The 13,228-nt window shown below is 36.2% G+C and overlaps 1 protein-coding gene across 4 annotated transcripts; it reads right to left on the bottom strand.

Annotated features, from left to right (window-relative positions):
• Positions 1 to 3,060: 3,060 nt before the first annotated feature.
• Positions 3,061 to 7,559, bottom strand: LOC142626507 (protein WVD2-like 6). Of its 4 annotated transcripts, none has more exons than XM_075800473.1 (8): positions 7,360 to 7,559; positions 6,165 to 6,420; positions 5,801 to 6,079; positions 5,620 to 5,681; positions 5,167 to 5,266; positions 4,975 to 5,046; positions 4,774 to 4,884; positions 3,061 to 3,733 (listed from the first exon to the last, which is right to left on the bottom strand). In XM_075800473.1, exons 2-8 carry the CDS (start codon positions 6,414 to 6,416, stop codon positions 3,383 to 3,385), a joined length of 1,227 nt encoding a protein of 408 aa, XP_075656588.1. In that variant the 5' UTR covers positions 6,417 to 6,420; positions 7,360 to 7,559; the 3' UTR covers positions 3,061 to 3,382. The 4 variants fall into 4 exon arrangements, with proteins under 4 accessions (XP_075656588.1, XP_075656541.1, XP_075656474.1 ...); XM_075800426.1 differs by having other exon boundaries at positions 5,795 to 6,079; positions 7,360 to 7,506; XM_075800359.1 differs by lacking the exon at positions 7,360 to 7,559 and adding an exon at positions 6,662 to 6,761 and having other exon boundaries at positions 5,795 to 6,079.
• Between the last annotated feature and the right edge of the window lie 5,669 nt (positions 7,560 to 13,228).

Below are 13,228 nucleotides of genomic sequence, written 5' to 3'. Positions count from 1 at the left end.
CTCACTTTCCCATCTTCAAAACTCAACAACATAGCCATAGCCAAAGCCATAGTTAGCTCCAATCAATATCGACAACATTGTCAACTCAACTTTGGCAATCCAATCACGCATTGCCACGTCAGATCTTCGAGTAGATCTTTTACTAGAGAGAGTTCTTAAATGAAACATTGAAAAGCTTGCTATAAAGTGCATCCATAGAAGAGAAAGAAGAAGGTGAGCAAGGAGACCAAAGCAACGGACTTGAAGGTCGTGATAAGGCTCCAAACTATGTCGTCCACGATGTTCCACAATAGCAAGTTTCTGATGTCGATGCCGCCACGTGGGTCCCACCTTCTTGGAGTGAGGTACAAGGAGAACGAGCCTAACCACCTCAAGATCAATGAGTAGCCAAGGGACAAGTACTATGTGTCTAACCACCCAAATGTTGACATGGCCCACGACATCTCTCTCTCTCTTAAAGTGTTTGTTTGTCTGTATTTCTCTCTCTCTTTCTAGAACTAGAAATGTTCTAGGAGCATGTTGTGAAATGTGAGTGGGGAGGAATTTGACTTGGAACAAGAACTTTCTCAATAAACAAACAAGAAAAAAAAATGCTTGAATGAATCCAACAATCGCTTACTCATTTTAAAAAATACTCAATGAAAATGAGTTTTGATTGTTGGTTTCATTCAAGCTTTTTTTTTCCTTGTTTGTTTATTGAGAAAGTTCTTATTCCAAGTTAGAGAAACAAAAGGAGAGAGAGAGTTAGAGAAAGGGATGAGATATGAGTTAACAACGTTATAGTCCGTTTGGACTTAAGGACTGAAATGGTTAGTTTTGAATTGTTTTGGACCTGGTTGGCATTACCTTAGGAGTAGTTGGTGAAATTTACCCTATTTAAATTTATTAGCTAGTTTTATTTAGATTACATTCATTGATGGAATGGTATTATGAGGTGTACGGGAATCATCCTAATAAACATTTTTAGGGTAGAAAAAATCACAAAAGGCCTTAAGGCAATGGGCCAGGCCAAGTCAAATCGGCCCATTTTCACTTAGCCCATAGGCCTAGAAGGTCTTTTTTTTAAATAAGCTAACTTCTAAATTTTTTTTTCTCACTCTTAGCAAATAATTAAGGATGCAAATAAGTAAATTCTTCATTTAAACCAAACCATGTAATAAATCCATCTTTTTTCTTTTTTTGAAACTATAAATCCTTATTTCAACCCCAAAAAAATGTTATCAATTCAAGCAAGTATAAATTATAAAATCAAATTATTTATTCCATTCTTCCCAAACTTTCTTCCCTAGCTTACCACACATGATTTTCTTGACGCATTTTTCTTTATTCATTTTATAATCCGTTTGTCTCATTCTTCTATGGACAATTTTTTTTTCTAAATTAGTTTATAGAAAATTTCCCCAAATCCACTAGGTGATAGCTCAAACATGTATCATATGACTTATTTAATAGTTATATGGCTTGATTAAATGATTTAATACATATAAATGTTCTTATGAATTGTCACCTATGCGTTGGAGGAGATTCCTTCAATCCGATTGCAATTTGGAGTAAAATTTTGTCCATACTAGAGCATTTACATCAATTTCCTCAAATATTTAGCTAAACTAATCCAAAAAGTTCTATTTTTGCTAGTATATCTGTAAGTGCACGATTGCACCTGGACCAAAAAACGAATGCTGGGCTTAGGCCCAATGAACCTTATACAATAAAATTAGTAGAGTATGGGTTTGAAACCTAGGCTCGGGATGTTGAAAGTTCGATTAACAGGCTAGAGTATTACAATTTGTGCAAATGATGAACAAATATGACAAATAGATCTCCTCGGACGTAAGTCGAGGATGATTTGTATAAATATTCTCTCTTTAGGCCAAAGTTTACAGTCCTTAGTTCCTATTTTATTCTTAGCAGAAAGTGCCGATCCCTTTCTCTTTCCTCTCTCGTCTCCTTATATACTTCTTCCTCTTCACTGTTTATTCACGTGTCGTACAAATTTTTCCTTTAGATACTCCCTTCTCCACCACCTTCTTGAAGTCCTTTAAATAATAGCAGAAATGTTCAACTCTATTGTTCAGAGGTCATTTTCCCATTAATGCGGTCAGGGAGGTAGATGCAGGGTCTTTAATGTGGAGGTAGCAGCATTTTCTCTAGATATTTCTATCACATCCTTACGTCTAGAGGGTGTTTGGATCACCTTCTTACCTATCAGTTTTTCTAAAGTTCTGCCTTTAACCTTCTTGGCAAGTCCCAAGGTCATTGCCGGGCCTGTCCGAGGAGACATTCCTCCTCGGACAACTCCTTGGACCTTTACAGCGCAGACTAATTTGTGAGCCTGGAGGCCTTAATCAAAAACAAACTGGTACCCATCAATAAAGCCCAAAGCCCAAATGTTTATTCGAAAATTTTTACCTCTCACAATAGCTATCTATTATTTTCATACACATACATCGGCCTCAATACTTTGTTAATATTAAAATTTAATGTAGAGAAGATAGAGGCTCAGTATATGTAGAGATGAGCCTATCCTCTTTAAAAACTTTAGTTAATTTAGTAAGGCTAATGTACGCTTGTTTCAGTTAAGTTTAGATAAATTTTTGCTAAAATATTTAATTAGTGAGACTAATGTGAATACTCTTACAATACAAAGTTGATATTTGACCAGCTCAAGGTTCCACGTTAAATCCTATAATATAACTCGGTTCTCCACAAAAACTTTCTCAATCATTACACCAACACCAACAATAAATATCTTATGAAACAACTTTTTTTTTAGAAGGTCATGATACAACTTCACACTTTGCAAGTAAAAACTATTCAATCCCTATCACAGCAATAAATATTAGTATTGCCCGCATGAGGGTGTGAATTCTATCAACTAATGCTACAAGAATTGAACATGCATATCACTGACATCATTTATTGGGGAAAAACGAAATCGGGATGTAATTTGTTGGAGGGCCATGCGATAAAATCCTGATCAATAGGCTAGCATTTAGATAACTAAACAAGAAATATGCAACTTAGTGGTTAAACATCAGGCAGAGGTTGCAAAGGTAGAAATGCCAACAACAGTGAGATGTATAATATTGCCAATACAAATTTACATAAAGAAATCAAGCAAATAAATCTGCTCCTGCATATCACAAATCACATGAGCAAGCAGAGAAATAATAACACTTCTGGCTACAAAAACCATGAACAAATAAACTTTAGCAACCCCACACTGCAATATGCTCCACATAATCAATAGATAATTCTAGTTTTATATTTTTAACTCAAGTGAAACTATGTTCTTCAGAAGCACACATATTCAAATCTAATGTTTGCTCTGTTGAATGTCCAAAAGCAGTGGCAAACCCCTCTTTCGTCTGCTTTGAGAGGGCTAGTCTTGTTCCTTGGGTACAGGATTTGCATCAATTTCAGTTATACATTGGCTTGGCTCAGATATTTTCCCTGCTTCCTGGTCAATCTTATGTTGTTCTAGATGTTGGGTGGAAGACGTCACATTTTCTCTTGAATTGGACAGTTTATTCTTCTCAGAAGGAAGTTTTGGTAGGGACTTTCGAAGTGGCTTCTTACCAGATGATTCTTTGGAAGCATAATTTTGAGTAACTTTCTCATCTAGGCTTAGACGGCCTGATTGAGTGCTGTGGCTGCCGCTTCCTTCAGAGGATGCTGCTGCTGATCCCTTGCCACGGCCTAGTTTGGGAGATCTGGCTCTTGTTGGTGGTATCTGCATTGTATAATTGTAATGAAAATGGGGAAAACATTGATATATACATAACAAAATCTCTGTAATAAGAAACAAAAGAGCGAACAGTAATTTGATTAAATTTAGGCTTGCAAGATAAACAGGTTCATTCCATTAGTTACTGCATTTTCACGTACAATGTAGTGATTGAAAGAAATCATTCATGATATCTAGGCAGAATTGCATGCTTATTCGCACAACACAAGTAATTAATTAGATGGATTTGATGACTGCCAAAAGTAAAAGAAAGGATAAAAAGTCTAAATCAGGACATATACCTAGAAGATCAATTAAATCTAACAAACTGTTCCCTTTTTTTTTTAATAAGTATAAATCAACAAACTGTTGAAGTTCTAATGATCCATTGAACATTTTCATTTTGGACAATCTACTCTGGTGCAATTTCTAGGATATTGGACCTTGAAGAGATAGACTCCAGGCTTCTCCATACAAGCACATCAGTGCATGCCGAGAGCAGAAAAATTATATACCCATATCTTGTACTCTTCTCAATATTCTCATCTAAACCCCACACATTGACATATAATTTCATTGTCCACAAAAGAATTTCCATTGGATACATTTCTATGAATAAAAAATTTATTATACTGTGAAGACCATAAATTTCTTGCCATTGTTACCATATCAAACTCCCAAACAACCTAAAGTTATCATGACCACAAAACATAGAATAGGTATCAGATGAGCATAAAACATAGAATAGGTAGGATCCATAAAGTAGTGTGGTAATATAATCTCTCAACAATGGAAGAATGTTTCCCATTAGATCTTGTGTTTGATATATGAGTGTAACATTTAATACACGCACCTCAATCTGTAGCTGAAAGGGGAATTCCAGTTGGCATGTCACAGCAAAATGATGAAGCTTATGACATACTTTAGCATTGATCACACAATTAAAACATAGATTAAGTCCAGCAGGAGGGCAAGGAGATGTTTCAAACACGTATAGTTTATCCAGGGTCGGATTGAAGATGACCAAGATACGGCATATAACTTACCCTCTTGAGCTCCACCTTGGGTGGGGCAGGTTCATGATAGAAGCTTGGCATGGGGCTTGCTTTAAATGTTAAGCTCTTACGGAGCATCTTTATTTCGGCATTTTGACTTTCCTAGAAAAACAATTCAGCATACTATCAGCACTAAGGGCATACTTCTGTGACAAAAAAAAAAAAAACTGAGACAGAATTGAATAGCACTACCTTGGATTTCTCCTGCAAAGTAGTTCTCTCCGCTTCTTTTGCATGAATCTTTTCCTCAATCTTTGAAAGGAACTGCCCAACCAAAAGGGATATAAACAAGCAATAAATCAGCAACTGAAGAAGCAGCAATGTATAATCAAAACCATTGAGAAAATATGAGTGACGTTTTGTGCAAATAAGAATCTGACCAACCTCTTTTCGTTTCTGAGCTCTCTCATCACACTTGAACCTGAAGCCATAGGAAGGAAGACGACCAACTCTTTCAGGTTTAGTACTCTCTACTGCAGGGCTTCTATGAAGAATTAAAGAAAAACAAGCCTTCAGTGAACATGGAAAAATGGAATGGCATTAATGTCAGGAAAGCACAACAACAACCACTGCTAGACAACACACAAAGAAAAAAAAATGAGAGTTTTCCTCAACTTTAGCCATTGGCTTATGTTTGATGTATTCCCTGTGGCAAACAGTTACATTTAAATTACAAATTGCACACTTACTATACATATGGTCAATTGGTCATATACATTTTAATAAGTGAAATATTTTGGAATTGATAGACATCAACCATGATCTTTCTCCATCTCAACACCTACTAATCAATCAGTAGGAGCAAGGAAATATGCCATAATTGCAAGAAAAATATACCTGAGATATTCTGGCTCTGATGTGCTTAACTCCGGTAGTGCTGTGCAAGATTGTCCTGATTGCTGCCCAAAAGAAAACAGAGTAACACCGTAAGAAATAGTAGCATAAAGTATATGAAAAAAAAAAGATTCTTAACCTTGAATCCAATATATTCTTAGATTATCATGTTACTGGCATTTACCGGGAAATGGCAAGCTGGACTAGCTGCAGATGCCAATTTCTTAGCCCTGACTGAGGGAATGCTTGTGATGCTTTCGGCAATCTGCCTGTCATTAGGTGACCTCCGGTTAGTTGCAAGGGCAAAAGGCTTCTTTAAGGTGACCGAACCAAATTTCCCATCTTTGTTCTTCTTCACTGAAGTCACTATAGTGTTGGGATTTGAATGCTTTATGGTCGTTCCCCTGCCTTGAACTTTCTTGGAATTGTCCACACTATTTGTGTTGTCTCCCTCCTTTGTTTCCTATTAATTTAAACAAACTGACTGAGATGTGCCCTAATCAACTAAAAGTAAAGGTACACTAATCAGCCATTCAGTAGTACTACACCTTTGTTATGGTCAAACCAGTGAATTCCTGAGGGAAACTTGATCTTTCTACATCTTTCTCAGCCAAGGGCTTGAAAGCTCCACTCTCTCCCAGCAGGGAATCAGCTACAGAACTCTTATCTAGCCCTTCGTATTCCACAGCATTATTAAGAACACTGCTTCCTTCCTCCATGATAACATCATCTGTGCCAGAATTGGATACCTCATTTTGGTGGCTCGCCTCCATTCCAGCTATAGGGTCACTAGCATTCATTGCACTAAACAGAATGACAACCAATGTCATGAACAATTTGAAAATTATATTGAAAGGGAAAGAGCCAAAAAACATAATAAAGAGAAGCAGATAATGAGAAAGCATTTCACTTAGAACTGCAACCAAAAGCTAAACTTTTCTTAGAACACATGTGTTCCATTTAAAATGAGGCAAACAAATTAAAGTTCTAAACCATAAACATCATTCTTTAAGTTACTTTAGCCCCAAGGAAAAGGAAAACTCACCTCAAGTAAACCAGATGATATTCAAATGCTTCCTTAGATCCCAACATTTTGTAAAAACTTAGAGTTTAAAAATATATCAATATAAATAAAAAGGTTTATCTTATTTCCTCAAACCTTGTTAGCATTAGCAATCAAATAGAAACTAAATTATACTTCCACACAAATGGATACACAATTTTAATTCTTAAGTCTTAACCAAACACAGTACAGGCAAAATTTACAAGCATGAACCTTTTTCATTTAATAACCGACCAATCAGTCCATCTTGCACTTTCAAGAATTGAGAGAGAGAGAAAGTGTAACCCAAATGGGCAAAAGGGACCACTAAAGTTTTAGTAACGAAGTGCCCAAGAATTCAAATAAAATTTAAGAACTAGGAAGGTGTCAAGCATCAATGCATAATAAATAGCGCAAAATCTACCAAACATTAAATTCAAATCCTACACATCCACAAAGAAAGAACCACATTTCCTAACTCTCAAAGCCCCAAAACAAAAAGATTGTGTATCGAGTACGGAATGTGTGTGGCATACGCAAGTGTAGTGATGGTTCCCACAGGGACAGATGAGCCAATTTTTGTTTAGATTACAATAACCCAAAAAAAAAAAAAAAAAACCCCAGAAAATCTAAGAGTATTTAAAACCCAACAAAATTAAGCAAAAAAAAGAAAAAACCCAACAAAGAGAAAGATGACTTACACACGTAGAGCTGTAACTAAGGAAGAAATGGCGAATTCAGATTTAGAAAGCCATTGCCGTACAGAACAGAACAGAACAGAACACTGGTTGGACTTGGAAGTTGGAACTATAGTTGACGGTTAAGTAACATCGTGGGACTTCGGTTCCAGTTACTAGTACTGGTACTAGTCTCTAATACGAGCAAGAGTGGGCAGTTAATTCCCCACCTGTTTTTTTTTTTAATTATTTATTTATTTGAGCAAGTAATATGAGCCACACTTTTTTTTTCTCACACTTATTAGTAACTAGTATTATTAAAAAAATAAATTATAAATATGCTGGGCCCTACCTAATTGTATATATTTGCGGAAGGCATAATAAGTGAGCGTTTGGGTCCCATTAAAAAAAAAGTTAGCATTTGGGTTTTGCGTTTTTTGTTTATGCGTTTTTCTCTTTTTTTTGGACGCGCGTCTGCTATTATTTATTGTCTATGGACAGTAATTTTAGGTTTATAAACAGTACTAAAGTGTGAACAGTAACTTTTTTAATAATTTTTTTTATTATTTTCAATTTTCAGTTAAACGATATCCAAACGGACTTTAAGTACACATTTTTCACTCTATCGATCTGTATTAACATTTAGATACGGTCTAATATTTGGCATTCACCTTGCCTATCCATATGGACCAATATCAACTTGTATAAACAATACCATTTAATCATATTTTATTTGATATTATATTACATGTAACAAGTGTTATTGAAACGGATCTCACTTCAGAATATTCACTTTGAGGTTTTGATCCTTCAAACTCAATAAACCATTGTTCTTTTTAATTAAATAAACTTATAATAAAAGAGAACATATAAATCTGTGAATAAGCTATAACTTAATTGACTCTTTTTTTTTTAATTTCATAATAAATTAGTGAAGTCGTGATTTATAACTCACTAAATATATGCAAAACTTATCAATTAAAAAAATGAAAAACCATATAAATTATGTTTTATAAGAGGGTGCGAAGCTCTATTACCAAAGAACCTATGCTATATTAAAATTGTATGCAGTCTTAATAAAGTACATCATTACTACTTAGCCAATTGGGATATATATAACACTGTTCTTCCTGTATAAACTCCAAAAGAAAGACATAAGAGGCCATGTAAGTTGTATAGGTATAATAATCTATATTGATATTTGTAAGAGTACTAACATTAGATGTTGTAAAAAAAAAAAAGTCATTTTAACTCATTAAATAGCTACGTTATTATTTTAACATATCATTTTACAATACACTTTACATCACATCTTCTATTCTTTAATTCAATACATTAAATTAATATATACAACACATCAAAATAATATTTACTTAAAACTGATCCTAAGACAAAACACAGTGGCCACCCAACAGCAACCGTTGCAGCCACCAACCAACAGTCATCGCCACTGCATTGTCCACAACCCAAAACACAATTCACAAAACAAAACCAACCAAATCCAGCCAAATACCCACAATAAACCCATTACAAAACCCACAACCACCATCCGACTGACAACCACCGCCATACAAAAGCACCAACCACCACTACAAAAATTCCAACAACCACCACCATACAAAAACAATCACAACCCAAAACCCGTGAACCCAATTTGAAAAATTACCCAAGTCCCACCATTGTGAGTGGCTAAAACAACCATAGTGAGAAAGTGAGAAACAGAGAGAAATCACCACTGTAAGTGGCGATGGTAAGTGGTTGATGTAGGATGGAATATTCAAATTAATTTCTGTAACATTTTATATTTGGTATTTTTATGTAATTTTCATTATTTTAGTTTTAGGTCATTTATTTCCTTCTTTTTAGGTGCTTTTAATGTTGTTTATTCAAATTAGAGTTTTATATACTTTCGTAGCTACCTTAGGTTTCTAGTTGTCCTAGATTTTGTTTTTACTATTTAAACGCATTGTAGCCTCCAAAGGCAATTCAATTTTCATATTATTATTAATAAAATACAGACTTTTGTCGAATTCTTTCTTTGTTAAATTCCAGTTTATCACCTTGTAGATTCAAGGAACCCCCTCGTGGATTTGTGATTTACTATTCAGAAACTAACAATTTAGTTTCTATCCATCAAAAAGAGCATTGTGTGTGCTTTCTTCGGGCTTCCATGACATTAGTTGTTATTAGAGCCTTGACTTACCTTAGTTTGATTGCTAACTGGTGTTGCTGAAGAATTGGAACAATAGGGATAATTGCAGCAAAGATGTAACTCACGGGCAACCTATTGGTAAGCAAATCTCAAATAGGCCTTATAAGAGAATTGCAAGTTTTAATGATTATTTAAAAAAAAAGATTTTCTTGATTGGTTACTTGATCTAGAGGATTTATTTAATTTTGAGAATAGTTTGCCTTACGTTGGTGGGAATGAGTACAATCTGATAGAACCCGACACGGTCAACAAAAAATTCGTTTATGGTCAATGATGAAAAATATGTTTGTTGTCAAATTTTATCATTTAAATTGTGATGAACTTTTATCATATACAAAACAAGATTATTATTATAATTGGCTAAGAAGTTCATACTTGAATTATTTTGAAAAGCCACATATTCCACCATCAAAGGAAGAATTGTATGTTAGAGAAAATATGGTTCTTGATGAAAATTACGTAGAAGTCAAAGAACAAAATATAGAGATTTCTAAGGAAATTAATGAAGACCTTATTATAGAAGAAAATCTTGAAATCAAAATTAATGTAGAGGAGATTATTGAAGCTCCTAGTATACATAAAGATCTTAAAGTCGAGATAGTAGAGACCATTAAAGAAGAAATTATAGAGAAAGTTTTCAATGTTCTCAATGAAGTCAAATTAGATGATTTCAACGTTCAAGCTCCTATTATTTTAGTGGGAGACATTGAAACAAAGTTTATTAATTTTATTGGAGTGGAAAGATTTGATTTGATTATTGACTCTTATTTGGTGAATATTGTTAGTTACATGAAGATCAAGGGACAAGAAGTTCAAGTTGCTCAATTGATGACTTTCAAGTTTGGCAAAAGGACAAGGAATATGAAGTATTCAAAGTATTTGTTCTCTTGGCACGGAAGATTTCAAATTTCAACTATCAACTCGAGGATGAGTTTGTTTCAAGTGGATGGGTCTGATGTAGGACAGAGTATTTAAATTAAGTTCTGTAATTTTTTATATTAGGTATTTTTATGTAATTTTCGTGATTTTAGGCTTAGAGCATTTATTTCATTCTTTTTAGGTGCTTTTAATGTTGTTTAGTCAAATTAGAGTTTTATATTCTTTTGTAGCCACCTTAAGGTTTCTAGTTGCCATAGGTTTTGTTTTTACTATTTAAATGCATTGTAGCCTCCAAAGGTAATTCAATTTTCAGATTATTATTAATAAAATACAGACTTTTGTCGAATTCTTTTTCTAGTAGATTCTAGTTTATCACATTGTGAATTCAAGAAACCCCTCATGGATTCGAGATTTACTACCTAGAATCTAACAGTTCAGTTTTTGTCCATTAAAGAGAGCATTGTGTGTACTTTCTTCAGGCTTCTACAACATAGTCGGCAATGGTGAATGGCGCTGTTTTGCTAGAGGACCGACCTTGGGAGAGAGGAGAGAGATCCAAAGGTGAGAAAGAGATTCAAAAGCTAAGTGGGAGGTTGGAGGCGAGGCATGGTTGAAGGGGTAGTGAGGCCGGCAACAGCGGCGACGTGGTTAGGGGTGAAGTGAGAGAGGAAGAGAGTGTGAAAGGGTGAGAGTGAGAGAGAGCAGACAGGGAGAGAGAGAGATATGGATTTTTGTTGGAGGTGAGAGAAAAATATAATAAAATAAGAGAAACAAATTTTGGCATTTTTGCCTTACCATGCCAATAATAGAACGTTATTGTACATCAATGCCAAGTTTTTTGACATTTGGTATACTTGATGTAGGTCTCTTTTTGGTGTTTGGTGTGCTAAATGCTAAAATTTTAGCGTTTAGCACACCCGATGCTTGTAAGTGCACAATTGCACCTGGACCCAAAGACAATCACGGGCTCAGGCCCAATGAGCCTTAAACAATAAGATTTTTAGAGTGTGGGCTTGAAACCTAAGTTAGAAGTGCTGGGAGCTTGATAACAGGCTTTTATAAGCAAACACAAGTAAATAACGAACGATAATGACAAATGGATCTTCTCAGACTCGAGCCGAGGACTACTTCTTTATTATTTCTCTTTCTTCCTTTAAAATTACAAGTTCTTAATTTCTTTCTTAGTTTTCCGATCCCCCTTTTCTTTGGCCTTTACCCCCCTTTTATACTTCCTTTCCTGATACTTTTTGAACAGTGACTAGAAGTTTCCACCTCACTATTCAGGGGTCACCTCCCCATTAATGCGGCCAGGGAGGTAGGTGCAGAGCCTTTAATGCGGAGGTGGCAGCCTTTAATGCGGAGGTGGCAGCCTTTATTCTTGATATTTTCTTTAATACTGGTGCATCTAGAAGATTCAGGATGTCCCCTTTTAACCACTGATCTTTCCAAAGTTGTGCTTTGACCTTCATAATGAAACTTTGAATTCTCTAGGGCTTTTCCGAGGAAAAGCTCGTCCTCGACTGTATCCTCGGACCCTCGGCGTATGGGCCGACTCATAGAGTTTGATCCTGGAGCAGGTCGGCCCTCCATGTTACAGCCCAAAGGCCCATATGCCCGCTTGGGCCCTTTTACTCCCCACAATAGCCCCTCAAAACTCTATTTTTCATCATCCGAGGAGAAAAATAGGGTTTTGATCCAATGAACACCTCCTCCACACTTTCTGCAAATAACCACACGTGTGAAAACCGTTTCGCGTTCCGGAGGGTGACACTTGGAGGTTTTATTTTTCAAAAACGCGCGCATTTATTACCGTAAGTTATACCTTGTCCCCCACGTTCAACGGTGAGACGAACATCCAACGGTCCTTATCATTCCATGAAAATTTGGGCGGGACAAATATGATTTCGAGGCCACTTCTCGCACGTCGTGACGTTTCAGGAACCTGCGCCTTCATTTATTTCTCTAGAGACTAATCCCATCAAAACATCAGCAATCACCTTTTGTCAACACAACTCCGTGGAAACTCGCACAACTTCAAGTCTGTAAGTTCTTATTCCTTTTTTCTCTTAACCCTTTCTCCTCGGACCCTGTCCTCGGCTATCCTTATAATCATTCCCCATTTTAGAATTTAACCTTTCGTTCACATTTGATGGGAAAGTTCAAGTGTCTAGTTGATACCGCCGCTGGAATGGAAGGCTTCAGAGTCAAGTATCACATTCCCGGCGATGTAGGTTTAAAATATTACCCGGCGGAAGCCGTGGCCGGCTCTAGAAAGGAGGGAGATGTTATCATCCCAATGGTAGCCTTTGTAGAGGGTGGGATGACCCTCCCAATGAAACCTGTAACTAGGGAGTACCTCCGCAACCACCGGTTGTGTCCCGATCAGTGCACCTCAAACGTCTTTAGAGTCTTGGGTAGCGTCGATGCTCTAAACGAGCAAATGGGTCTAAACCTCACCTGGCACGATGTCGCCTTTCTGTACGAGTGCCATAAACTTACCAATGTAGGTTACTACATTAAATCCCGCTCTAGTGTCGTTAGGCTAATCTCCTGTCTGCCCAGATCCAACAAAGGCATGAAGGACGACTACCTGATCGTCTCTGGGAACTGGCACAACGGCCTCCACTACCCAGTTGAGTGGGGAGATCCAGGTGCGGCACCCTAGGATTAAACCCCCCACCGCACAACTTCCTCTAACACTCACAAAAATGCGTATTCATATGTATTGATGCTTATTTAAGTTTATTATATGTTGTGTGAATCTAACCATGTTTGTTTGCTTTGATGTCTTTCTTTGCAGAT

Source organism: Castanea sativa, chromosome 1 (assembly GCF_040712315.1).
Source record: "Castanea sativa cultivar Marrone di Chiusa Pesio chromosome 1, ASM4071231v1".
Lineage (NCBI taxonomy): Eukaryota > Viridiplantae > Streptophyta > Magnoliopsida > Fagales > Fagaceae > Castanea > Castanea sativa.
Note: the sequence above shows the minus strand (reverse complement) of the source record. Positions and strands in the feature narration are given on the sequence as shown.

Coding starts and splice junctions, on each gene's coding strand:
- LOC142626507 (XM_075800359.1), bottom strand. CDS start 6,708: ATGTTGGGATCTAAGGAAGCATTTGAATATCATCTGGTTTACTTGAG. Junction 6,421..6,661: donor TATCATCTGGTTTACTTGAG/GTGAGTTTTCCT, acceptor CATTCTGTTTAG/TGCAATGAATGCTAGTGACC. Junction 5,682..5,794: donor CTTGCCATTTCCCGGTAAAT/GCCAGTAACATG, acceptor TCTTTTGGGCAG/CAATCAGGACAATCTTGCAC.